Source organism: Martes martes (genome assembly GCF_963455335.1).
Source record: "Martes martes genome assembly, chromosome: 16".
NCBI classification, from domain to species: domain Eukaryota; kingdom Metazoa; phylum Chordata; class Mammalia; order Carnivora; family Mustelidae; genus Martes; species Martes martes.
The window spans coordinates 31466439-31494312 of NC_137904.1; the positions used below are offsets into that span (position 1 = coordinate 31466439).

General features: G+C 39.6%; 1 protein-coding gene across 3 annotated transcripts in view; it reads right to left on the reverse strand.

The window, feature by feature from the left end:
• Positions 1-14867: 14867 nt before the first annotated feature.
• The window catches only part of VMP1 (vacuole membrane protein 1), a 134898-nt gene continuing 121891 nt past the window's right edge, over positions 14868-27874 (reverse strand). For all 3 annotated transcript variants that reach the window (XM_080826039.1, XM_080826040.1, XM_080826038.1), the window contains 2 exons: positions 17452-17554; positions 14868-16186 (listed from right to left, as the gene is read on the reverse strand). In XM_080826039.1, the coding sequence (XP_080682165.1) occupies positions 16043-16186; positions 17452-17554 (247 nt within the window). In that variant the 3' untranslated portion in view covers positions 14868-16042. The remainder of the gene's footprint in view (positions 16187-17451; positions 17555-27874) is intronic.

A 27874-nucleotide genomic window follows, 5' to 3' on the forward strand; every position in this document is an offset into this window, starting at 1 on the left:
TAAAGAAATTCGGAAACACTTTGCTGAGATGTTGGAACTCTGGAAGTATCCAAAAAAGGGAATATTCTGCTTTGTCCCCATGTTTCTAAGTCTTCCCTTTTTTTTTTTTAAGCTTTTATTTATTTGAGAGAGCGAGAAAGAGCAAGCATACAAGCAGGGGGTGGGGCAGAGGGAGAGAGAGAAGCAGATACACTGCTGAGCAGAGAGCCTGAGGTGGGGATCAATCCCAGGACCCTGGGATCATCACCTGAACCAAAGGCAGATGCTTAACCAAATGAGCTAACCCAGGTGCCCCTCTAAGTCTTCCCTTCTTTATACCAAAAAGTATTCACTAGTGGCACCTGGGTGGCTCAGTCACTGGGCATCTGCTTTCCACTCAGTTCATGATCCCAGGATCCTAGGATCCAGCCCTGCCTCGGGCTCCCTGCTCATGGGGAGCCTGCTTCTCCCTCTCCCACTCCCTCTGCTTGTGTTCCCTTTCTTGCCGTGTCTCTATCAAATAAATAAATAAATAAAATCTTAAAAAAAAAAAAAAAAAAAGGATTCACTAAATACCAGCTAAACTTTCACCACACAATTTGAAGCTAAGAAATTGCAGTTCTGCATTTAAAAAAAAAATTATTTTTATTTTTTTTTTTAGATTTTATTATTTATTTATTTGCCAGAGAGAAAGAGAGAGACAGCACAAGCAGGGGGAACAGAGGGAGAAGCAGGCGACCCATCAAGCAGGGAGCCCAATGCGGGGCTCGATCCTAAGACCCTGGGATCAGGGCAGGAGCTGAAGGCTGACGCCTAATGACTGAGCCACCCAGGCGCTCCTGCAGTTCTGCGTTTACTTGAAGTGGATGCTTTGAACCACAAGAGGGAGCTATTGTCAAATGCTAGACTATGAACTTTTTCACTATTTTCTTCTGTAACAGTTAAGATTTTCCACTTGAAGCAGCTATTTAAAAATAAACATCAGATTTTGTTAATAAACGTAAATCATGCTTAAGTACAAAAATAAGTAAATTTTTGCTTTTCTTAAATTTTCTAGGCATCAGAAAATCAGGTCACTTTTTCTTTTAGAGCTTGAAATGCAAGAGCAGAAACTGACTATATTCAACTAGTGCTTTCAGATTACTTATAGGTATTTAGCTAGGATGGAAGATGTTATGCTTGTCAGTAAAAAGGGGTAAGAGCTTTCATTAAGGGGCGCCTAGGGCACCTGGGTGGCTCGGTGGGTTAAGCCTCTGCCTTCTGCTTGGGTCATGATCTCAGGGTCCAGGGATTGAGCCCCACATCGGGTTCTCTGCTCAGCGGGGAGCCTGCTTCCCCCTCTCTCTCTGCCTACTTGTGACCTCTCTCTCTGTGTCAAATAAATAAATAAAATCTTAAACAAAAAAAAAAAACTTTCTAAAAAAAAAATTAAGGGATGCCTGGGTGGCTCAGTGGGTTAAGCCTCTGCCTTCAGCTCAGGTCCTGATCTCAGGGTCCTGGGATCGAGTCCCGCATCGGGCTCTGATCAGCAGGGAGCCTGCTTTCCTCTCTCTTTCTGCCTGCCTCTCTGCCTACTTGTGATTTCTCTCTCTGTCAAATAAATAAAATCTTTTAAAAAAAAAAAGCTTTCATTAAAATTTCACGAAGTTGAGAAAATTACCACCAAGGAAATACTGTCCTTGATGAAATTGACACATACAGATGTGGGTTTCACTGAGAACAAAACACACTTGGAAATTGGCAACTGAACTTGAGGGTAATTGTGGATTTCAATAAAATACGTCACATGCAGTGTATTAACAAATGTCAAATGGGAAACAAATAGGAACATTTGCCCCTTCTGCCAGATCTACCAGTGGTGATTTATTTTTATATGGAAAAATGACAGTTCACAGCTTCACTGGGTTTCTTCCTTTTCTTTCCATATGGAAATGATTACTTTTTTGCTGTTTTTCTTATCAACTGTTGCTATGATTTAAAATACTGAGCCATATCTTACTTCTAAGGAATGTAAGAAGTGGTCTGTTCAGCCACTAAAAGGCACACCCCTCTGCTGCATTTTGTTAACCCAAGTATACTTGAAAAATAATCAGATCATGAATTTTACAAAATGAAGTTAAAAGTAATGGTTTTTACACTGAAGACATCCAAAGCCTGAAACAGTTTCCCAAACTGAACCAGCATTAATGAAGATCTGGAGCTCACCAGGGGTTAAGCTGATTCTGAGGAACCTGCTACAAGTGAAGCTTAAAGAAAGTCATAAGATTAATCACTCTATATTTAAGGAAGTAATTCATGAGGTACCAACGGGCATGAGTTTATTTCTAGTTTGGCAACTCATGGAATCAATGGCAGGTGAATATTCGAAAAAAGCCGCAGGCAGACACAGCTCTTGGTCCATTCACTTATGTGAGTAGAGCTTTTCTTTTATGATCCATTATTGCATTATTTGATGTGTGTGAATACTCAAATATTTGCACACTTGTCTTAAACATTTACATGGAAAAAAAATTCTTTTTGGTCTATTTGGAGTAACATCAAATTTTTACTAATAGACTTGTGATTTAACTTCAACACAAAGAAGGTGATGCCAAAACTTCAAGATAGAGGATGTCACTGGAAATGTATTTTGCATAGAGAAAATGACCTATCAGCAGATCAGCCAGGACAACATTAGGATCATAACTTCCTGGGCATACAGATCCGGAGGCTTTGAACTTGTAATATCTTAGATTACTGGGTAACTGGAGTACTACGTTGTCACTCACATTTTTCCCACAGAGCCTGCACACACCCCCTGTAGGCAGGAAGGAAGTGTAAATTCAAACTGCTGCTTATTTTCAAGGCTTTTCACTCCTTCATTTGTGCTTTTGTCAAGAGTTCTTTAAGCTGTAGAACCTGTTTCTCCCCATTCATTCCCTCTTGCTTCTAGCTTTGCTCCTGCCAACACGATCCAGTCAATCATAAACATCTTTCTCCTTTACTTAACCTGTCACTTAGACCTTAGCCAACGTATCCACAGTTCACTGTTCTCAGGCCATTCATTCATTCAACCAATATCTAGTCAGTGCCAGGCATTGATTTGGATGTTAAGGACATAGAGGTTAATACCACATAGTTAACATGAAGAAGCTTACAATGTAGCTAAGTTTCTTTGGATGTCTTGATGCTCCAGTTATTAGCTTCCTAATTATTGCTTATTATTTTTCCCAAGTCCATGTTCCACTTTTTTACAGGAAAGATGTAGTACAGGGAACAACGAACTGGGAGCTCTAGTCTGGGCTTTAAATTGGTCTGAAAGGCCTCCTCCCTGGCTCTGGGGACTATTCTGCATGGTACATACCAATAATTCTTCTGACCACCATGTTTATCACACTTGAATTCCTATCCAAAATTTTGTTTTAAAACATGCTCCATATGTTCCTATCACAGTAGTCTCTCCCATGAGCCCAAGGTTTGGCAGTCAACCCTTTCTTGTTCTTCAACCTACCTACCAAATATGGCTTTACTCACTAACTTGTCATTTTTGGCAAATAACCAGTAATTTTAGAGATGTCTGCTCATCTTTATCAATCACACTGTTTCCTATGGATTTTAGGGATGTGAGCTAAAAAATCTGGCTCTACATATTTAACTAAATAACTTTCTGGAGTGCCTGGGTGGCTCAGCTGTTAAGCATCTGCCTTCAGCTCAGGTCATGATCCCAGGGTCCTGGGATCAAGCCCCACATCGGGCTCCCTGGTCAGCAGAGTCTGCTTCTCCCTCTCCGACTCCCCCTGCTTGTGTTCCATCTCTTGCTATCTCTCTCTCTGTCAAATAAATAAAATCTTTAAAATAAATAAATAGGGGCGCCTGGGTGGCTCAGTGGGTTAAAGCCTCTGCCTTCGACTCAGTTCATTATCCCAGGGTCCTGAGATCGAGCCCTGCTTGGGGCTCTCTGCTCAGCGGGGATCCTGCTTCCCTTCCTCTCTGCCTGCCTCTCTGCCTACTTGTGATCTCTGTCTATCAAATAAATAAATAAAATTTAAAAAAACACAAAAGAATAAATAAATAACTTCCTACTCCTATACTCTGAAATGCCTCAGACGATACAGTGTCAGCCTTACTAATAAAGGGAATCCCATTTCCACTAGCCAGAATGCTTGCACAAGAATTTAAGATAAACAATGTAAATATCTCCATTTTCTGGGCAACACAGTGTGGGGTCAGTGTTGTAGAAGATAGGGCATTTAACGCAGAAGAAGGAAAAGATAGAAAATCCTGATCACTGAGATCCCAGGGAGCCAGTGACATAGGAAGAGATGAAAAGGAAAGTTGGTGATGCCCCCGCAACCATCAAGAACTGCTTACAAAGAAAGAATAGCTTACAAGCATTTTCTGAAAAGGACTTGATGGTTTCTGAATTTAGACTTTACCTAAAGTAATGAAAAACTAATAGCTTACAAGAATAGCTTAAAAAGAAACAGTAAGCCAAATAAAGTGTCACTTAGCAAATAATCCTCTTACCTGAATTTATCTCCTTTGCTCATGATGGAACCAGTAAGATGAATACTTTCATAGTTTGTCTAATTATCTACATGGGGAGTACACAGAAATTCAAAGATTCTGTACTTGTGCTGTCCAGTAAGGTAGCCATTAGCCACATGCGGCTAGCACTGTAAGTATAAAATACACATTGGATTTTGAAGACAGTATGAATAAAAGAATGTACAATATAAATGTTTTTGATTGTTGAAATGATCTTGTGGACATATTGAGTTAAATTATTCAAATTGGCATATTTGCTTCTTTTTACATTTTAAAATACAGCTACAAAAGTTTTTAAATTAGATATATGGTTTGAATTATATTTCTGTTGAACAGGGATATTCTAGACATTTCAGGAGCAAAGGCCTGGGAACTATAGAAAAGGGAGCTGAACAAAGCTTGTCCTTATTAGGTGAAGGGTCATGGGAACATGATAGTAAGAAACATGACATAAGGCAAAAGATGGGAGTTTCCTTTTCAGAAAAAAAAAGGACTTTGCTTAAGTTCAGCTCATGTGAACGGTATGAAAAAGGCAGGATGTGAGCTTAACTCAACAAACATTCATTAACTAGCCGCAAGGAAAGACAGTGCTAGGAGAGGCAGATTTTGAAAATGAGTTAAACCTGGCCTCTGTCCTTAAGGAGTTTACCATTTGATATATTCTTTGCTGCAAAGCATACGCCTGGCTCATGGCAGAGTTTATAGATTAATACACATGTCTAAAAAACTATGGAAGAGACAAAAAACTGCAAAACTAGAGGCACAAAGTAAAGCCCATTAAAGCTCACTTATTATCAACAGATCTCGTAGCAGATAAAACTGAGGACCTGGAAATACAAACATAATTAAAAATATTTGGTCTTGGAGTGCCTGGATGGCTCAGTCAGTTAAGCATCTGCCTTCAGTTCAGGTCGTGATCCCAAGGGCCTGGAATTGAACCCCACATGGGGCTCCCTGCTCAGTGGGGAGACTGCTTGTCCCTCTGCCTGTGCCACCACCACCCCGCTCCCCATATTCTCTCTCTCTTGCTCTCAAATAAAATCTTCAAGATGGTTTTTTTGGTCTCTGACCCATCTTATACAATTAAGAGCTATCTAGGACAATATAAACTCAATATATTGAGAATGAAGAAATCTCTTTGTTTCTAAGTCCTTGCCTAAAATCTAAAGCCCTAGCCCTGGAATTCCAAGCCTTCTGAAGTTAAGCACTCCCACTGTTCCCTTTACACATGCAGCAGTAAGCCAAGACAAACAGAAATGGCTGTTAAATGTTACGAAAAACACACAGATTTGTTTAATTTTGTTCAGTAAGGACAGGGACGGAGCAGTCTAACACTGACCTGAAGATACAAATAAGAGACGTGAGCCAGTGATTCTGGCTGCCCCTGCTTTGCCCCCACTGCCAGGCCTCCAAGACAGAGGAGAATGGGAAGCTCAGAGCATTTTTGAGCAGTCCTGAAAGGATACACACTAAACTTCACAGTAATTTTCTCTGGGGGAGTATCTTTCTCAGATTTCCTTTTTATGCTATGCATTTCTTTTGCTTGCCTTTTTTTAAAGCAAACTCTTTGCCCAATGCGGGGCTCAAACTCATGACCCCAAGATCAAGGGTAATGTGCTCTTCCAACTGAGCCAGCCAGTTAACCCGGCATATTTTTATTTTAAACCAAGCTTGAAAAACCCAACGTAAAGATAAACTAACTTGTTATTTTTAAAAGGGTGTTAACACCTGAATAGTTTGATGAATGAAGAAATAAGTCAAATTAATCAGAAGGCAGTAACAAGGGGTTGAAGGAGAAGGCAGCATCATTGTTCTGTAAACTACCACATAAATAGGTGTAGAAATTACAGGATCCTCCACGTACATTCAGAGACCAAACACAGGAGGAAGGGAAATTAAAGACTAACTTTGGGGTCCTACTATCTCACCATTTCCTTCTAATGAACACACTGCCTATTGCAAGGAAGACTAGTAAATATTTCTCACACAAGGGGCACTTGGGTGGCTCAGTGGGTTAAAGCCTCTGCCTTCGGCTCAGGTCATGATCCCAGGGTCCTAGGATCGAACCCCGCATCGCATCAGGCTCTCTGCTCAATGGGGAGCCTGCTTCCTCCTCTCTCTCTGCCTGCCTCCCTGGCTACTTGTGATCTCTCTCTCTGTCAAATAAATAAATAAAATCTTAAAAAAAAATTTTTTTTTCTCCCACAAACACAGTCTGGGAGCAACCTAAAAAGTCGACAAAAAAGTAGGAAATCTTCTGTATCTGAAAGAACTTTTTAAGATTTTTTTAATTTTTAAGTAATCTCTACATCCAAGTGGGCTCAAACCCACAACCCCAAGATGAAGAGTCACATGCTCTACCTCCTGAGCCAGCTAGGCACCTCTTACGTAGTTTCTTGAGACATTTTTTTGTCTTTATTTTTAAGATTTTATTCATTTGAGAGAGAGAGAGAGCGCGAGCACAAACACAAGTAAGGCGAGAGGCAGAGGCAGACAGAGGCAGAAGCAGGCTCCTCGCAGAACAGGGAGCCTGACTCAGGGCTTGATCCAGGACCTGGGATCATGACCTGAACCAAAGGCTGACATATAACTGACTGAGCCACCCAGGCAGCCTGAGACATTTTTTGTCTTCAAAAGTAATCTCTACACCCAATGGGGCTCGAAATCACAACCCCAACATCAAGAGTAAGATGCTCTACCGACTGAGCCAGACAGACGTCCCTGTATGAAAGAACTTTTTATTTCTTCCTTGCAGAGACCAGGGATGTCTTTTATGCTCCAAGGGATTCTTTATGTTTGAAGAAGGAAATGTAGAGCATCTGAAAATTTCTTTGATCTCTGTTTTTCTAAAAGCACTATTTTCAGCTTCCGTTACTCTTCTGAAATCGTGCAAGAGCACTCCCACATAGATGCTTTTACTAGATAGGCATCTCATTATGATTGATTCCATCAGAAAGCCAGTAACAGTGACAATCCCAGTTCTCCCAGTCTCCAAAAACTGCACACCCACCTTAGAGAGTACTAGTTTTGTACCTCTCTTCTCCATCAAAGGATCACACACAACTAAATCTCTCCTCCTGAACTCTGCTGCTCCTGGTGAGTGGTGTAATTGTGGTCATATGTCATTGATTTTGAACTCCTAGCCAGACAACTTCAGTAAGCATAACTCATTTATTGAAACATGTAAACAACCCCAGCACCAAAGCAGCCAAATGGAAAGCCGCCTTGACCACATGCTAGAAGGTGTAATAAAGCCATGATTCTGCCTTTTGGCTTGGCAAAGGCAGTTGGGAGGATGCCCTCATACTTACTTGGGAATACTTATGACATCTGGGTTCTAGGTGGCTGCCACTGCTGTCTAGGCTAGCACTGCTGGAATCTTGGACTCCAGTAAAAATATACAGGAAATCACATTGCCAAACTTTTCTCCTTATAAAGACAATCCATCCAGGAATTACCATCCTCCCAGTTCTCATAGGGAGGAGCCATTCATTAAGCAAGCAGGATACAACTGGGATGAGGAATTTTAAAGTGGCTTCCTGTGGCCCGAACGTCTGGTTACAGTGCCGTCTTTTCAAGAAGAGAGCTACATGACTAGTCAAGGCTTAGATGATCACTTATGAGAAAGTACAAAGGACATATTACTGTAGAGAATTCTCTGAAAAAGTCCAGTTTATTCTCTGACAGAAGTCACTGGGTGGTCGGGTTGTACATTCATAAGTCCAGGAGTTAGAAACTCTGAAATAAGACCCATGGTGGCACCCTCCATCCTACTGAGCAGTACCTTCCCTCTGTGTGTTCAGAACAGACCACCATTTCTCACGCTCTCAAACTTGCTCCTCCTCCTGTATTCCTGGCCTGGATCAGCACGACTATCTTCTCAGGTTCCTTCTTGACCTCTGCCCTACCTCCTTTACTCTGGCCTTGCCTGGTCCACTGGGACCCGGACTCAGGTAGCCTCTCCTGTCCACCTTTGCCTCTCCACCGTTCCTTCACTGGACGACTGCGAGGGTCACTCAGCAGACACTGTGAGCTTACTGAGTGCCAGGTCCAGGGCAAACAATGGAGAGCGTAACAGTGCCTGCTCTCACAGGGCTTATGTTCTTGAGCAGGCAACAACAAAAACAAGGCAACAGAGAAACTACTTGTGAGTTATGCAGGTGCTTTAGAAGATACAAAATGGCAATAAAGCAAAGAATAACAGAGGTGTGTGGACTGACCTTAGGTGGCTCCTTGAGTCTTGTCTCTTCTCCCCACCTGACAGAGCTCTCCTCTCTATGCTTCCTGCTGTCTCACAAGGCTTTCTGTGGTTGGACTGCTTTCCCTCTGTCCACCCTAGCTGGCAATTCAAATGCCACATCTTCATGAAACCTTTCCTGATCCTTCCTACTCAGCCATTCTCATCCTCTCCTCAGTGCTTTTCTTAGCCACAGACTTCACCTTGTATTGTAGTTAGCTGCACAGATGCATAATACCCCCAAGAAGACTCTCTAGTCCTAGAGGGAGAAGATTATTGTCACTAGCATTGTCTCTTCCCCACAGTACCTTAAACCTATAGAAATTTAAAAAGCGAATTAAAAAATATCCCCCTCTCTCCCAATGTGGCTAATGCCACTTTTGGCTCTATTCCATAGGGTTGCTGTGAAGATCAAATAAAATTTAACATGTGAAAGTGCTTTGAAAGAGGAAAAAAAAAAGGTCTATACAAATAGAAATTGCTTTGTAATCATAATTATATCAAACATAATTCTGGGAACCTGCCCACACAGGATGGTTAAGAATGGAGCTGGCTTGTCCACCCTTGTGATACAGGGAAGCACAAAGACCGCTCATCTATTTAAATAGCAAAACTTGTAAGGCTGTGGGCTTGATTTTCAGTGTCTCTTTCTCCATCACCTACTTGTGATCACAAGAGGAAATAAGTATGTAGCCAACAAACAAGCTTGGACTTTTGTACTGGACTTTTCTGGAGAACTGAATGTTAAAGAGCCAGAATGCCTAGGGTTTGAATCCTTTTTCTGCCACCTTGCTTCCCACACCCTGCTACTAAACTTCTGTACCTTAATTTTCTCATGGAGTTGTAAGGACTCCAGTATTCAACAACACAAAACAGCACTGAAAACAGCACCTGGTACAAAGTGAGCAAACAATCATTATCAGTTACAGTAATTCACTGTACTTCCTGGTAAAGGGCACATCAGAGGAGGTTCCTGGGAGCTAATCTTGACTGCTGGTGTTACGTGGTTGTGTACAAATATACCTTAGAAGGGACATGGGAATGGAAAGGGGCTGATACAATGGTCCGAATGGAGCAGAAGTGTCTGAGGAGCCTCAAGAATGTGGCCACTGTGAGGTTAGGTGGAGAAAGTCTGGCTGCTTTAAGAGGTTTAGGCTGGTCACTCAAGTGATAAGACCTCTCTGCTGGAAGGTGCATTAAAAAAATACAAGGCAGAGAAAGGCATCCTCTCATTTTTAGCTTTATTATTTATTTATCTTTTAACTAATGAGAAGAGGTTGAGGACAACACGGTTCTTGGGGTGATTGGTGCACCAGGCTACTGTATTACAGCTAAGAGGAGTGAACCTGAGCTCCTCTTTTCCAACACATGGTAGCCAAAGAGAGACAAGAGTCATCTGAACAGTTATTTCCTACCTTCAGGGAAAGGCAGAAGCATCTCTCTTCAAATCTCAAACTGCTTTACTCCACGGAAATGTGTTTTTTTTTTTTTCCCCTTTGGAAACAGGCTGGGACACAATTAAGCAATGCTGTCGGGTTGGGTCAGTCAAAAGCACCTGAAGGAAAAAGCTGCTCACGCGCTAAGCCCCTAAAGGGGATACATAGCAACAAAGCTAAACAGCACATTTAGAATGATGAGGTGGGGGGGGGGGGGAGAGAAATGTGGTCTATAAAGGCCTCCGTCCCAGAACAAGACCTCTCCAGAAGGCTTTAGGTGGAAGGCCGTCAATTCAAGTTGCACATACTCACCCTGTGGAAACTCTCAAAAGAAGGCAGTGCCTGTTAGTTTAGATAGATGGCCCGGGGTCGCTCTTAGTCAAAGATGCCCAGAAAAAGCCAGAGCCTTCCCCTCAAGAATTCAGGAATGTGGTTTCCAATGCAAATAAAGACTACATTGTAGAAATACTGCTGGAGTGCGTCCAAGTACTCCCTTTGTCCTTTGAGTCATTTGGAAATAGTTAACAAATGGGTTGAACACCTGGGCTGATTACTCCTGAAGGGGATTTCCAGACTCTATCCTGTAGTCATCTCCTCCCTTCCCAAAGCAGCTCTGTTCCTCCCTCTCTGAACTGTGCCCTAAAGGTTCCAAATTTTCTGATCCTAAGCTTCCTAAGTTAGAGCAGCAACTGCTGCTGACACAAAGAAACAAGGAGCCAAGCAACTTTGTGCTTTTTTAAAAAGTTTATTTTAAATTAAAAGGAACAGATGTCCAATGTTTCAAAAAGCCACACATTTGTGGATTTGGCTGACGAACCGTCTAAGCTGCATTTTGTTTCTGTTCCCATAGAGTCAGCCAGCCACTTACAACTGACTCACGCTGGGCCACAGTTTGGGCCTGTCTCCCAACTACAGAATTAGAATCCCAGATCTCAAATGAATCCAGGGTGTTTGGGTGGAGAGCGGGGGCCATCTAAAATAAAATTTTTCTTTTAATTTAGTAGTATCAACACCCACACAGCAAACTGTGCAAGGCTAGTGGGTCAAAGAGAATGAGCAAACAGTTGGCACCTGCCTATCCCTGCACCACACAATTCTAAAGGCAGTGAGTAAGCAGCTGTCCAGAACAGGTTTTATTATAATCTCTTTTATGAGTACTGGTTAAATATGCAAATACATGTAGGTTATTTGCTGCAATTCAAGGCCTCACCCTCAAGGCAAACGCATTACCTCAGGTGAACTCCTGGCCTTGTTGGGAAGGGCAGGAACCTAACTCCCTGACTACCAGACACAAATGACTCAATTGCTTCTAGAATTTTAAAGTACATTATGTGCTTTCTTTTCTTGTTGTCTTCAAGAAAAAGGAACAAACATTTCAGATGCAACAGTTTTGCTTAGCATTTACCATGTTTTATGAATACCAGAGATTTGATCAATGTCAGTTACAAATGGAATATTACTTGGCTTTCAAAAATGGCTATAAACGCCTGCTTAAGGGCGCCTGGCTGGCTCAGTCAGTGAAGTATGCGACTCTTGATCTCGGGGTTGTGAGTTCGAGCCCCACCTTGGGCATGGAGCCTACTTAAAAAAAAAATCCCATAAAGGTTAACTTTTTGAGAGCACTTCAATCATGAATTATTTCTGAATAAAACAAACAGATTTTTTTTTTCCTAACAAAAATGAGACTTTTAGGTCTACTGAGGAAAGGTCTTGCATGCCAACTTTTTTTTTTTTGGTAACTGCTGTAACTACAACCAGCAAACCTCACAGGGTATTCTAGATGGAGCGTTTCTAACCAGGTATTAAAAGCAGATAGGGGCTCCTGGGTGGCTTAGTGGGTTAAGCCTCTGCCTTTGGCTCAGGCCCTGATCTCAGGGTCCCGAGATCAAGCCCCACATGGGGCTCTCTGCTCGGCAGGGGGCCTACTTCCCAACCCACCCTCTCTGCGTCTCTGCCTACTTGTGATCTCTCTGTCAAATAAATAAATACAATCTTTAAAAAAAATAAATAAAAGCATATTCTTTTTTCCTCTACCTTCTAAATTTTTTTAGTATTAACTGTCATTATAATAAAAATAAATTAGGAAATGTTAATATTTTAAGGTGGTAATGTTAGAAAAGCATTTTCAATTATTTTGTACTAATTTTTTTTTTTTTTTTTTTTTAGGATTTTATTTATTTACTTGACAGAGAGGGACAGCGAGAGAAGGAATACAAGCAGGTGAAGCTGGAGAGGGAGAGGCAGGCTTCCCACTGAGCAGGGCGCCTATGATGTGGGGCTTGATCCCAGGACCCTGGGATCATGACCTGAGCCGAAGGCAGATGTTTAACAACTGAGCCACCGAGGCACCCTTATAATAAATTTTGTGTATCTTTGCTTTGTTCCTTAAATTGCCTAGCTGGGGGTTTTAGATTTAACATGGTTTTGGTTTTATCAAGTTGATTCCTTAATACATGCTTTTTTCTTTATTAATTTGTATCTTGGGTTTAACTTTTTTTTTTTTTAAAGATTTTATTTATTTATTTGACAGAGATGACAAGTAGGCAGAGAGAGGAGGAAGCAGGCTCCCTGCTGAGCAGAGAGCCCGATGCGGGGCTCGATCCCAGGACCCCGAGACCATGACCTGAGCCGAAAGCAGAGGCTTTAACCCACTGAGCCACCCAGGCGCCCCTGTTTTAACTTCTTTAAACAGAGTGTTTCTACATCCAAACAAGGGCATACAGGCTGAGTATTTAAAAACATGTATACTGGGGCGCCTGGGTGGCTGTCATAAGCGTCCGCCTTCAATTCAGGTAATGATCCCAGGGTCCTGGGATCCAGCCCCTCATCACATCAGGACCCCTGCTCAGCAGGAAGCCTGATTCTCCCTCTCACACTGCCCCTGCTTGTGTTCCCTTTCGCTCTGTCAAATAAAATCTTTAAAAAAAAAAAAAAGTTCTCAAAGTCACCTACATGAAAGGTGTAATTATAAACCATTAACATAGGCTGCTGCATATGGAGGGAAGTGGGTTTCAAAATTATGGAAGGCTTTTTGACACTAAGAGGCTGGGAACTCCTATAAGGTCTTTATACACGGGTCAAAACACTTTTCACCCCAGGGTACGAGAGGGCAACCAGTTATTCTAATTAGCTTAATGCATTAATTGTACTCAGAGGAATCAGTGTGGAGCTGTGAAAGACAAGCCTCATGTTGTCCTACTAAAGCTGCAGCCCACACAGAACACCCTGGAAACAGGCTGAGCTGGTTTCTATGGGAGCCCTTGCTACTGCATCTACTAGTGTACTTCAGAAACCGTACTCTGGCCTTATCTTTCTCTGATTTTTAGAGAATGAGGAGGGTGGCCATCCTCCAGATGAAAATAAAAATCTCCCTTTCTTTGGAGCCCCACACGCCAGTTCATAGACAGTAGAGCAAATACTACAAGTTCCCCATGTGACATGAACTCTTTGAAGGGTGTTTCCCCAGTGTGTCAGTGCACACACTGCAGCTGTGTTGCGTTATACTGCACTGCACTGCTTCTGGTCACGGAGTCGAGATATCACACAGTACCACAGACATTCAAGGAACAAAATGACACTTAAACAAAGTAGACTGAATTAGAATTCCCAGGCCTTTTTTTTTTTATTTGCAGTAACAGCAAACCATCCACTTACATTTTCTGGTCTTCCATCACCTGGAATCAACTAGGTTTGTCTTTGGGATCATGTAGTTGTTGTGTCCACTTTGGTGGATACAAGAAAGGAACAAACCAACCACCTGAACAGAGGGTGCCATTCTGCCCCAGTGGAATCCAGCAGGACCATCTGAGCATGCCACACCTGAACACTTAGCGGAGGGAAGGAGGACAGCTGCTCTTTTGTTTTCCAAGTAAATTCATTCGAAAGTGAACCAACCATCATCCTATGTCAAATGTATTAATTACTTAGATCATCAGTCTAAGAAACATTTTTCTTTTTCTAATACCTTACTCTGAAACAAATTTACCATAAATCCTAAAAATTTAGTACAAATAGTACAATTCATATTTGACTTCCTCTTTCCTTTCTTCAAACACCAAATAAAATGCAGGTGAAAGACATGAAACCCAACTGGAAGGTAACTTAGCAATTCATGATAACCCTAATGAGTGTAAAAAATTTTGTTGGTTAACATGAATCTCTCTAAAATAGAGTATCTGGGTACTGCTTTTCAAATAAAGGATCAATCACCTTGCCAGAAGGTCCCTGGGCAGAAAAAAAGATTATTAACCTTTTCAAAACCCACAAGACAGGTTGTTTGTCCTTTATTTAGCTGTGGTCATGGAGACCATCCCAATTTTCCATAAAATCTTCTCAATACTGCTGCAATATCATGGCATAAAAGATTCAAAGTGCCACTAGACATAAGGATCACAGTTTCTGATCATAAACCATGAGGCTAGGTAATGTTTAAATGGGAATATTTGATATGGATGGTCAGATGAAAGATACCAAAATGTCAGACAGCCCATCGACTGCTGTTGCCATGACATTCAACAGTCAACATCAGTCTGATAAGCTACCCGACAAGGTGGTACAGCCATGGAGATGTCACGACGGTAGGCAAAAATAAGCAGACATTCAGGCAGGATTTTATAAAACAATCAGGCATTTCTGGCCTGTTGCAATTTAAACCCAATTCTACTCTTAACATAATGCCAGAAACAATCTTCCTAAAGAAAAAAGCGAAGCTGTTTATTTTCCTCCCAAGCAAAACAAAGTGACCAAGTTCAACCAGAAACATCCCAAAAGAACGTAACACTTATTGAAGAAAGGCAAGAAAATTAGGTTACATAAAAAAGTAAATTTGTCAAAACCAGAGTACATGCTGAGCTAAAATTAACACAGATATGAGAAAGTGGGTTTTTTTTTAAACAAACAAAAGTTATTCTCTCTTCACTGCCCGGTAATTTGTATACTTTCATTCCTCCTGTTTTCACAAACCCCTCGCTATTCAAATCCCTAAACTGCCCTTTCAGCAATGGGTAGCGAGCTGCCCAATTCCAGCCTAACGAAAAAGTACCTTGGTTGTGGCTCTTACGTGCGAATACATGAAGGCTTAAGAAATTATGGTTGTGGGCGGATTCGGCAAGGCTGACCAGTAGGTGGTAGTAGCTAAAATGAAGCAAAAAAATCAAAACGCTCAAGAAAACGGACACAATTTTGGAATGATCAAAGATGTCTTTATAAAGTTTGTTCATGACTTCATTCTAAATATACAGAATAAAAAATGGTGTCAGCTCATTCGTGAGACACCAACCAGAATTTTCTTATACTGTCTCAAAATTTAAAGATCAGTTTCCCAAGAGGGTGTGCAACGCATCATAAAATGGCCTTTTTTTTAAAGGTAGGAGAGGAAGGGGTGGGCAGGATAGCATATTAAATTTTACCATGATAGACATGCAAGACTGTCATCCAATCTAGTATAATTTATATACATTTTAATGACTTAGAAAAACAAAGGAGTCATTTCTGACAAGCCTAAATGGCTTGACTATTCAACATACTTAGGAACTTTTTTTTTGGTGTCCGGGATTCTTTAACTGTACCACGTGGGCCTTTTGAGGGTAACAAAGAAAAGGACAGTTTCTGTTAAGTTTGCTGCTGAACATCACATTCCACCCTAATAAAATACAAGCTGGACTGAATTGAGGGTGGATACCTTACCTTAACACACAAAGGAAAAGTATGTCAGTGCAAAATATGGACCAAACTGCTTTCGGGGAAAAAAAAAATTAAAATTGATAGAGGTTGGAAAAGGGAATTTTCCTTCCTGGTTTGGAGTCCTCCCAATTTAAGGCAGAACCCATCCATTCTAATTTCTGCCATTAAAACCTTTTCCTGCTTATTTAGTTTTCTCCTCCGAGTTCAACCGCTGCTGCATTCGTTTGGCATAACTTTGTGCCATGGAGTTAATGATGGACAGGATGAAGTAGCACACCATTACAACCACCAACTTCTCAAACAGCCAGGATAACCAGTTTTCTCCCTGCAAGAATAAATGCAAAACAATCCAGAAGAAACATTTCATTAGTTTGGTAATAAAAAGGGAATCATCTATATAATATTTAAGAAAAATGATGAGAACTTGACGCTTATAACCTATAAAGTCTAAACAATTAAAACGAGAAGTCTTACATCTCCAGGTATCCTGAAGTCTACATTCAGGCCTTTTTACAGCCAATTATTAGGATTTCACTTTGTTAGATGTAAAGTCAATGTTGATTCACATAGTTTAGAATGGGCCAAGTGTGAGGTCGCCTCTTATCTTTTACTACATAAGGATAAAAGTGATTAAATTCTACTATCTGAAGTTGCCATGTAGATATTTGTAGAGAGTAGTGTCAAGATAGTTACATATTCTTGTTCCAGCATTGGGAGCAGCTTTTAAAATGTTAGCTCTTCCTGAAGTCATATTTGGTCAACTGAGGGCAGCAAAGGGCCACACAGAGTCTAAGGCCATCAAATAATAATAATAATAATAATAATAAATAAAAAATCCAACAGTTGGGGTGCTTGGGTGGCTCAGTTGGTTAAGTGTCTGCCTCTTGATTTCAGCTCAGGTCTTAATCCCAGGGTCGTGAGATCAAGCCCTGCACTGGGCTCCATGCTAGGCGTCAAATTTACATTAAAAAAAAAAAAAAAAGAAAAAAAATCCAACAAGTATGCTTCCTTCAAGTTTCCCATTTCAGGTTACTGCTTACTCATCCTCTTCTAGTCATTTCCCTTTGCCACAGAACTGTTTACAGAAAAGGCAGGCTTAGTTTAATAAGTTAAAGTTTTTAAGTTCAGCTCTGTGAAGAGACTGAGTTGATTAAAAAAAAAAAAGATTATTTTCCCATCTCTGAAAATAGGGCAAAAATGAAGGGAGATATTCAAGTGACCTCGGTTAGTCTAATACCTTCTTATGCTACAAAATGCTACAAATTAAAAATCTTTAATCCACTTGGGAATTATTATTTGTTAAAAAAGCATTACAGTCAGTCGACAACTCCTTCAATATAACAGATCCATTATTTTCTGTTAACTCTACCTTTGTTTTTTGGGAGAAGATAGATACAAAATAAGTTACATTTCTGATTTAGACAAAGACAATTCCCCAGTAGAGAGTAAATAGAGCCGCAACCTCAGTTAAGGAAGACTGACAAACAAACCTAGCTTTATTTGCCTAAAAATGCCAGTAAGTGCTGTGAATGTAATTTCAGCCTGAAACCACGGGGGTGGGGAAGAGAAGAAAACGGAGTCAAGTCTCACCTGTGGTGTGCCCATTTCACTTTTGTGGTGAAGCTTCTGCCGCTGGGCCTCCAGGTACTCCTGGAATGGCTTCTGCAAAGATGGACCTACGCCGGGGACAGCACTGGAAGCAGGGCACAATAACCCAAGGAAAAAGATAAATTTGGGGAGAAAAGCAGGAAGAATGTTAAAGAAAAATCCACTTACCACCTGGATTCAAAAAGCAGGGATTGGACAGAAAGAGGAAAAAAAAAATACAACAATCAGCAGAGCTGGCAAAGCCTCTGAACTTTTTTTAGTGGGTAAAATTCATCCTTTAACAACCCCCTAGAGAAAAATCTCTTCCACCAACATGTCTGGGAGAAAGTAGGAGCTGAGCCCCTTCTAGCAGAAGAGTTCATCCTCAGAGTGAGGCCAGCTAAGCTAATGCTGCACACTGGTGTGGCACAAAGAATAAAATGAATGACTTCTGAGAAGTCCCACATTTATCACCACCAGTTCCTGTAAGAACTGGTTTGAACCGATTAATAAGGAAATGACTTATGCTTGTGTCATCCCCAGTTGAAAAAGAAACTGCCCGCCCTCTCTCTGACTTGTCCCATCTTCTCAGAGGGGGGCGGTCCTTTCTCAATCTAAGTCCTTATTAGGACAATCTGTGCGTCATCCTTATCCAAAAAGAATGCATTAGCAAATTTGGGAGGCACCTCCCACCAGTCAGAAGTCAGTGATTAACAAAGGAACAAAGAAGGAACTATGAACCTTGAATCACTTCGTGGCTTATGGTAGATGGTTTGCACAGAAACTACAGTACATTACTAAACAACTTGTTCTGAAACGACTGGGATAGTGATCTTTGATAAGTTTATGTACTCGGAGCTCCCTCTCACCCAGAGTACGTGGGGGCAGTACTGTTAAACCGGTTTGGTAACCAGCGACCAGGATCCCGTTTTAGAAATGCTTGCAGGCGTTTTTTAAAATGGTAACTTGAGGCAACTCAGAAAATCAAACATCTCTATTTTCTGTACCTTTTATTTTCTCATCTGCCATAATAGGGCTAAAAGGTAGATGAGCCCAATCTCCTGCAGCCATCAAAAGGTATGCCAATACATATATGCAAGAGCACCTAATGGTCTCCCTTGTAAAGTACTAACTTCACCTCCTCTTTTCTAGAACAATCCAGTTACTGCTTTCTTAATAAAAAGCAAAGGGGCAGAGGAAGATAATTTTTTTGAATACTATATTTACCAGAAGCTAACACATACATAAACTCCTGGCTGATACTTTTCCTTGATCCTCTTAACTATCAACCACCTAATACTTAATGCAGTCCTTATTTTGTGTCTGACATTGTAGTTGGCACTAAGGGAAAACAAAACACAGTAAGGCAACTGCAAGAAACAGTTCATGCCCACAAGGAACTTAAAATCTTGAGAGAGATTCAAAACACACAGGCACATACACCCACATATATACAAATGGATTTGTGAACAAAAGAATTTACAAATCTATACTAAATTCTTTTGGTACAGAAGATATATTTCAAAGGAACTGGAGAAAGAAAGGAGATCAGTGTGGGGTGAAACTGTACAAAAAGCTCCTTTAATAACTACTGCAGGATATGGGAAAGAGGCTGACTAGACATGTATAGCAGAGGCAAAGACTGCACTGATCAGACCATAAGACCCATATGACAGCCATGGAAGATGGAGGCGGGAAAGTCTCTTAACCTACAGCCTCAGTCTCTCTCTCTCACTGACTTCTAAGTGGCTTTACACTAACAACCCATTCTGGGGTAAACCAGAAGAGCTGTGTCTGAACTATGTTGCTATTTATCAGTAATGATTCTGACTGCAATGGGGTAAGAACAGGACAAACTTTCTCTTTATTTTCTTTTTTAAGCTTTACTTATTTAAGTTATCTCTACATCCAACACAAGGTTCCAACTCACCACCCTAAGATCAAGAGTCACACACTTCTCTGACTGAGCCAGCCAGGCTTCCCCAAACTTCCTCTTTAAAAGAGAAATTTTCCTTGGATAAATTTCCTTTTCCTCACATAATGTATAAGGGAACGCAAATAGCTCATCCATTTACACTTGAAACAAACCACGTGAATATAAAAAAACAATTCTAGTAAAATGCATGTGTAAAAACATGGGCTTTGAAGACCGCAGATTTATAAGGACTTTGTTTCAGATATTGATTCATATTCACTCTTAATAACAATACCCTATTGTCATTGTTTTAAATTCTCAAGGATAGCCATAGTCAAGCCATTGTCTTTTTTTTTTTTTAAGGTTAAGAAAACCCTTTTATTCATAAAGGCTGAAATGACTGTATGCTAATCTGAACAGCTGGTTGTACAAGAAATGACTTGAACATTCTCTTTTTTTATGTGCTTCAAGAGTTGGACTCCAATATATGTGCCTTGTTCTCTCTACAGACTTCTAACTTTAACTGGAGTTGAGCAGAAATATGGCTTACAGTTTCCCTCAAGTCATTCTTGGGCTCCATTCTGGGCCATAATTGAAAGAGAAAATGAAGAACTAAGACCCACATGTTAGAAAGGTTCTTCTTTTTTGTTGCTGTGGTTGAGGGGAATGAGGAAGGGACTGGCAACAATCATTCTAGACTCCCTTCAAAATAATCTTAAAAGTTAAATGATTGCCACTGTTAAGTCCATTAAGAGCTGCACGCTAGCTGACAGAGAATATGTCATTACACATTTACATTCAGTGATGTGCAATTTTCAATTATCTTGGGCTAATGCTGAGATTAATTTTTCAAGGTGCTAGAGTGTTACAGGCTTCTTACATGTTTTTGGTAGGTGGGAGAGGTCTCTATGTAGTTTCCAATAAGAGACGAGGAAAACAGTTGAAAATAGAGAAGTTAAAAGCTTTTATTGCAGTATATTAACCAAAACTCTCATGATAAATGCCACATGATCTGAATAAATCTGGAAAAATGAACATATAGGTATTAAGTATTATACCACTAATTATTTATCAGTCCTCTTAATCTTTATATATTTATCAAAATTTTAGTTTTATTTTCATTGCTTTTTCTCTATAAACAATGGTTTAGGCCACAGTTGTCTCAGCTTATACAAAGCACACTTACATTAGAGATTCCTTAATTAATACTGAAGCTATTTTAGTAATGGACTACATAAAAGTTGCAATTACATCTGTCATTCTTTACGTGCATTTAAGGCAAACAATAATAACCAGACTATGACCTCATCCCTCAAGTTATTTTCAAGCAGTCAACAGAAGAGCCATTCCGACATTTAAGATTAATTTAAGGTATATATATGGGGGGTAGGAAGAATAACTTGCATTCCTCTCCAGTGGTTTTTTATAGTTGGCTTAGTAAATGGCTACAGTGCCATTCCCAGAAAGCCATTAAATTCAGAGTATCCTGTGCACATGACCAAGGACTCATCTCAACCTGTAGTTGAGTGCGTCCTCCATCTGCCATTAGATGCTGATTAAGCTAAAAGTATTAAAGTTTTGTGGTACAGATGAAAATAAAGTTGGAGAAGAACAAACACACACAAAACTACTTTTCAGTCAACTGCTGGCCTTAAATATGTTTAAATTAGCTTTGTCAACAGCCACTTTCTCTAATCAAGAAAGCCTTAAAGAAACCCCAAAACAGAAAAAATAAAAACAAAATTGATCTCATCTGCTTTTCCTTGCTGTAGACTTTCAACATGGTGGGTAGAAAAAGCTGTGGATAGTAATTGATATTTATTTTCTTGGCATACACAAAAGTGTTCCAGATAACAGAACTTATTAAAAAACACATTTCCAACAAATTATTCTAATGGCAATTTTAAAATTTTTGTTACTGATTTTAAGAAAGGGGGAAAAAAAAACCTCTCAGAAAATGCAGACAAATGAGGGGGGAAAAAACAAAAAACACAAAAACAAAACCCACATAAGTCCAAACCCACCCGGAGCTTGAAAGTGGTTTCATGGGAACAGTATTTTGTCAGGCTTACATATCTTAGTAGGTGTTAAGAAACAAGACAAACTTCTTTGTAAAATTCTGTCACGAGCCCTGACCAATATGCAAACAAAGGTTATTATTTTTTTAAAGCAATCTTTTTTTTTAAAGATTTTTTAAAAATTTATTTATTTGACATAGAGAGGTCACAAGTAGGCAGACAGGCAGCAGAGGGGGAAGGGGAAGCAGGCCCCCCACTGAGCAGAGAGGCCAGTGTGGGCTCCATCCCAGGACCCTGAGATCATGACCTGAGCCAAAGGCAGAGAAGGCAGAGGCTCAACCCACTGAGTCACCCAGGAGCCCCCTAAAGCCATTATTTTTCTACAGTTTTAAAATCGTATGTGACTTTGCTTCTGAAACCCATTTATCTGATAAGAAATCTATAATTTAAACTCTCCCCATACTGACTCATTATAAATAAAGGTCTCCATTATTCTTTGTACCCACAAAAGCCAGAAAATCTTCCAGAGGAAGCATCACAATTGGCAGAGATTGCATAGAGAGTGGGTGGTGTGATTATTTTTCACAATGCTTTATATTTTCATTTTGTTGGTTATTCCTGGGCTCACACCCATTCCAAAAATTTATCGGTCATTATTATTCTTGTTTTCAAGGGACACTTTTCAAATTGTGTAACTTTCAAACAAACTGGATAAACAGATACTAAAAAACACACATTTTGATTTACTTTCAATCTCCTCTCCATCATAGGTAGTAATCAAACTAAGACTTGTTATTAGAATACCTGAAATTTCCCTATTCAGGATTCTGTTTGGATTTTTCCAGCCAGGTGTATTTTTTGGTTGTTGTTGTTACTATGTACCACCATAAAACTTGGGCACAGTGTTAAATAACAGAAATAACATGAACTTAAAAACAACTGATGTGTCTTGTTGCTTAACCTTAGCTACACAGGGCTGCCTTATATAAAGGTTAAACAGTTAAAATGCCTAAGGGAACTAAGTGGGTATGAATAAAATAAATGTTATAATTAATATAGGCTCTGCTCCTTTCTTAACCACTTTTTGGAGGATCTTAATATTAATGTGATCATGTAAGTTACACTGGCTTTCCTGAAAACATACTGTCTGACATCAGTTCCCAGTAAGGCTACAAAGTAATAAGGCTTTATTTTTCTTAGAAAAAATTACAGGCACAAGTTTTTGTTTGTTTGTTTGTTTGTTTTACCTTTGTTTCACTGGTTGTGTATACTTTGAGGCTGATTTTTTATTTAACATCCCTCTGATGATTAATTATATCCTAACTAACATTCTCAGGGGTGATTAGTTAGACCTCTGAAAGCTTATAAGTGGGACAAAAATATTTTTAGACTAAAATTCAGGTCAAGGGGGATATTAAAGAAAGGAAAATACAAGGTTTAATCAATTCGAAGTGTCATTATAATTCAGAAGCATGACAGAGATTACTGAAGTAAATTAATGATGCCCAGTACTTTTTTGTTTTTAAAAAGATTTTATGTATTTATTCCAGAGAGAGACAGAGAGCGTAAGTACGAGTGGGGCGGTGGGTGGCAGAGGGAGAAGCAGGCTTCCCCACTGAGCAGACAGCTCAGGGCCCTGGGATCATTACCTGAGCTGAAGGCAGACCCTTTATAAACGGAGTCACCCAGGCATCCCATGTAAACATTTCTGATATATGTATATATTACTTATGTAAATAGTAAAATGTACAAGTACAAAAGGATAAAATAAAGATAAAATTTAAAAAATTTTTTAAATTCTTAATTTTAAATGTCTTTCTAAGTATGATGGCTTTTGTGCTATCATTAGTGAATATTTCAAGACAAATTACACATACTTGTCCTTGATTAAAAGTAATAATTTCTAAATTTGTTGGCTGACTTCTGTAGACATATACTAGGAACAGGTAAAATGTCAATGCTGCAACTTTTTTACTGCCTCTTGTGACTGCACTATTACCACTATCCCCCTTCTACTGTTTCTTTACAGGAAACTTTTAAAGCCGCTTGTGTGTTTTGTGAGGATTAGTTTAGTTAAAACTAGGAATTATAAATCTGATTAATGGGGCACAGAAAAAACACAACATATTGCAAAAGGTCCACTGTGAACCCCTTTTGCATTGTGGCACTCCCACTGTTCCCCTAGCCTATTTCCGTACTCCATGAGATGTAATTTTCTGACATGTGGCCCGAGGGAGTGCCAGTCAGACTGATGGTAGTAAACTACATCCTCCATATGTGTAGAGTCATATAAACTGTGTATATATATGCTACCATAATGTTATATACCTAAAATACACAAAAAAGAAAACAACGAAGATGAAAATAAATATAAATAGAAGTTCTAAAAAAAAAAAAAGTTCTATTGTTTTAGTCCCATTCCTATGGTAGAGACCACTGGTGTAGACCATGAGGCTAAACTTCAAGAGGTATAAATATTATACCTTATTCCCAAAAGGTATAGTTAGCAGACCAATTCAATGCAGGACTGTTAGGTAAGATACTAGAGAGAAATAAAGCTATTCCTACAAAGACTGTGGGAGGGGAGGCATCTGGGTGGCTCAGTTGTTGGGTATCTGCCTTGGGCTCAGGTCATGATCCTGGAGTCCTGGGATAGAGATCGCACAACGGGCACCCTTCTCAGCGGGAAGCCTGCTTCTCCCTCTCCCACTCTCCCTGCCTTGTGTTCCCTCTCCTTCTGTCAAATAAATAAATAGATATATAGACAGATAATAAAGCAGACTGGATGTCTCTTTTTTCCTCAGACTTCTAATGGTCATTATAAAGAGGGACTTTTAGAATCCAGATAGCTAAACCTCAAGAGACTGAAACCCTGAGCCCTCAATTGGAACACAACTATATTTCAAATGAGTATCAGAGTCTTCAGAATTTTTTTGACTGAGTGAGGATCACTGCATGTAAATCAATAAATCAGATTCATCTTCTAACTCCAGAGAATTCTATCAACTGAGATTTGGCCCAGAAGGATAAGAGTAGAGAGCCCTATTATTAAATGGAAAATGGTCTCTTGTAGATTCAAGCCAACAGATTCTTCTGCTGAAGAGACTGAATTTTACAGTGAGGGTAATAGTAGGATATATATATTCAGGGATTAAAAAAAAAAAAACCCACCCACCCCACTCCCCCTTTATATGCTGATACTGTCTTCCATACAAAGGATGCAATAAAAACATGGTAGAAGTTCAGTAAGAAGACCGGACTAGCAATTTCCTTTCTTTTTTTTTTTTAAATTTTTAATTTTTTATTAACATATAATAAATTATTAGCCCCAGGGGTACACGTCTGTAGCAATTTCCTTTCTTAATTTTTTGTTGTTTTTAACTTTTTCTTTTTTTTTTTTTAAAGTAAACTCTACTCCCTACATGGGGCTTGAACTTATGACTCCACGATCAAGAGTCGCATGCTCTACTGACTAAGCCAGCCAGGCGCCCCAGCAATTCCCTTTCTTGATAACAGTCTTATAAATAATTTTTTCTGTTTCCAGAAATGCTCACATTTCAAACAGTACAGAGTTAAGTTGTCCCCCCACCCCACGCAGTGATCTAAACAGGCTTAACGGTTAGTATTTTAATGAGTTGTCATTTCCTGTCTGATAAAGATTCTCACAGTATTTAACCACCAGTTTCCCTGGGGCCCAACCAATACTAGAGCTCTATTCATAGTGACTCAGAATGGATCTCAGACTCCAGGCCTGATTCAACAATGATAGATGGCCCTCCAAATGAAACTGTCTTTCCTCATAAGGTAGACTGCTCTGGAGAAGGGAGGAAGGGGGAATGTAGTTTATCATGTAATCTTTCTGAAGAAGCCAAAGGCCATTATGCTGACTCATTAATATTTATAGCCTTCCCGTCCTCAGAGATTAGAGAGAGAAAAAAAGAGAGAAACAAATTGATATCTAATTAACCCAGGAATATGACAAGTAAATGAACTGGGGCTAACTGCAAATCAACTTATATTTAACCTAGTAAAAATGGGATCCCGTAATTCTGTATGACTGTAATGAAAGGGTTATTAATTTTCCCATGTAATCGAATGGAGAATCTGAATCTTTGAAGCTAATATTACAAGAGAAAATTGTTAACTGATGTATTCTACTTGTTTTTGGATCTGAAATGTGGTAGCCCACCCAAACCAAATTCCTTTATATCTTAGGATCTTGGAAGAGTACCCCAACATAAAATAAAGTCAAAATGAAAGTTATGTACTACACTAAAAAATCTAAGGCTTTTTCAGATATAAAATTTTGGGCTGACAATCTAAATTGTTAACAGTCTAAAATTCGTTATGATTCAACCTCAGGATTTGGAATTAAAACATCTTGAATTTCGTTCACATCTGTGTCTCTTTCAAACGATTAAAACCTCTTTTGTACTCTAGTTAGTCCATTGTGTGCTCAGTGGTATTATAAACACATGACACCATCGGGTTTTTAGCGGCTGGGCAGAAGGAAGACCACTGCTTTATCCAGAAACATCAGGTGTATTGTGCTACTGGCTCACAGCATATTTCCATCACAGGCGTCTTTCAAAAAAAGAATTTGCAATCGCCCTTGCTTTTGAACATTTAGAACTGTTTTCTATCAGAAGCAGAATGGAGGTAAAACCTCCTTATGATAATTAGTAGCTACTCTTCGAATTATGTGATCATTAAGGGACGTTTTTGAAAACAAAACCTCAAATCTGAATGTAGACTTGAGCAGCAGGAGCCAAACAGGCATTTATGTCAATGAATGAGGCCAGAGCTAAAGGAGTGGTCTATAAGCACCAAGTAAAAGTGATTGGCTGCCAAAACAAAACCCTGTAAAAAAATCAACTGATTTCAGTTCTAGAAAATGGCAAACTGGCAGCAGCTTTGTACAGTGACAAATCTGTGGCTGGCTTGAAGACCACTGAGTTCTAAGGATGAAATCAGCAATAGGGAACCACAGTCCCAACGTCAATAATAAAGAAGAGTTTGTAGAATTATAAATTGAAGGTAAAATGGTATAAAAACTTACTGACCTTTAGTTATTCAAAGTGGCATGATGGTCAGTGGACTAAAAAAAATGACATTACTGACTGGAATTCAATCTCATCTCAGAACAATATAACTATTCCAATATTAGGCAGAAAATCACTAGATGTAGTAGATAACTAAGAAAAAAGTCAGGATCTCTGTCCTAATGAACTTAATCTAGACGGGTGATGAGAAAAAAATGCATTTAAACCTACAGTACAAAGGCCAGTAGGTTCCTCCCTCAAAGTAACACCTGCAGTAACTAGTTACAGCTGCACAAAGTGAATACACTTGTGAACACGGAGTGGACAGAGAGAATTTCTGCTGACTCCTTATCAAATTCACACAGCAGCCATTTGACACCAGTGCTCTTGTCCAAATCTACAACTTCAAGTAGATTATCTCACTGCTTTCTATAGCACTGACTCAGTTCCTCTTTTCTACTTCAAAAGATCTTGGAATCTTTACTCTAGTTTTGAAGGAAGAAGTAGTTAAGGAAATAATCCACTTAGGCTTTTGATCTTATTTCTTGGATCCTATCTCCAACTCTTGCATTTATATGAATTTAACTTCTGTGTGTTTCAGTTTCCTCATCTATACAGTGATAGTACTTTATAGGTTTTGTTATACATATTCAATAAAAATATATGTAAAGCATCTGGCACCGTAGGTTCTTACTAAATGCTAATTTCCAACCCACATCCTTCCCTTTTTTCATTTCTATTTTCCATCTCTAGTTCTTTACTAGTCTTTCCCTCAGCCTAAAAATACTCAGAGGTCTCTCCTAATAATGAATGAATTCATGAATCGACAAATATTTATAGAACACGTACAATGTGTCAGGCATGACCCTGACCTGCCTTTTCCTTTAACCAACAATTCTATGTAATACAATATAATTCAGTTTCAGTTTTCATCATTCTACAGAAATGTTCTAATTATGGTCAATAGTAACTTCCTAATACAATGACAATTTCTCATGCAGTCTAACTCCAGAGTTCCTGCTTTATCCTTTAGCTATGTTGCTTCCCAATATCTATAACAAAAATATAGAATAGGTAAGTGTCAAAAGAGAAGATAACAAATTACAGGAAAAGGACATGAAAAGGAAGGAGTTTTCCACCTGAATTGCAGAAGATTGTGTTAAAGTCTGTATACAACTGAGTCTCTGCAGTTGCAGTGTTAAAACTTAATATATCCTTGGGGCACCTGGGTGGCTCAGTGGGTTAAGCCTCTGCCTTCGGCTCGGGTGGTGATCTCGGGGTCCTGGGATCGAGCCCCACATTGGGCTCTCTGCTCTGCGGGGAGCCTGCTTCCTCCTCTCTCTCTCTCTGCCTGCCTCTCTGCCTACTCATGATCTCTGTCTATCAAGTGAATAAATAATTTAAAAAAAAAAACAACTTAATATATCCTTTTTCAGTTAATACAAGTATTT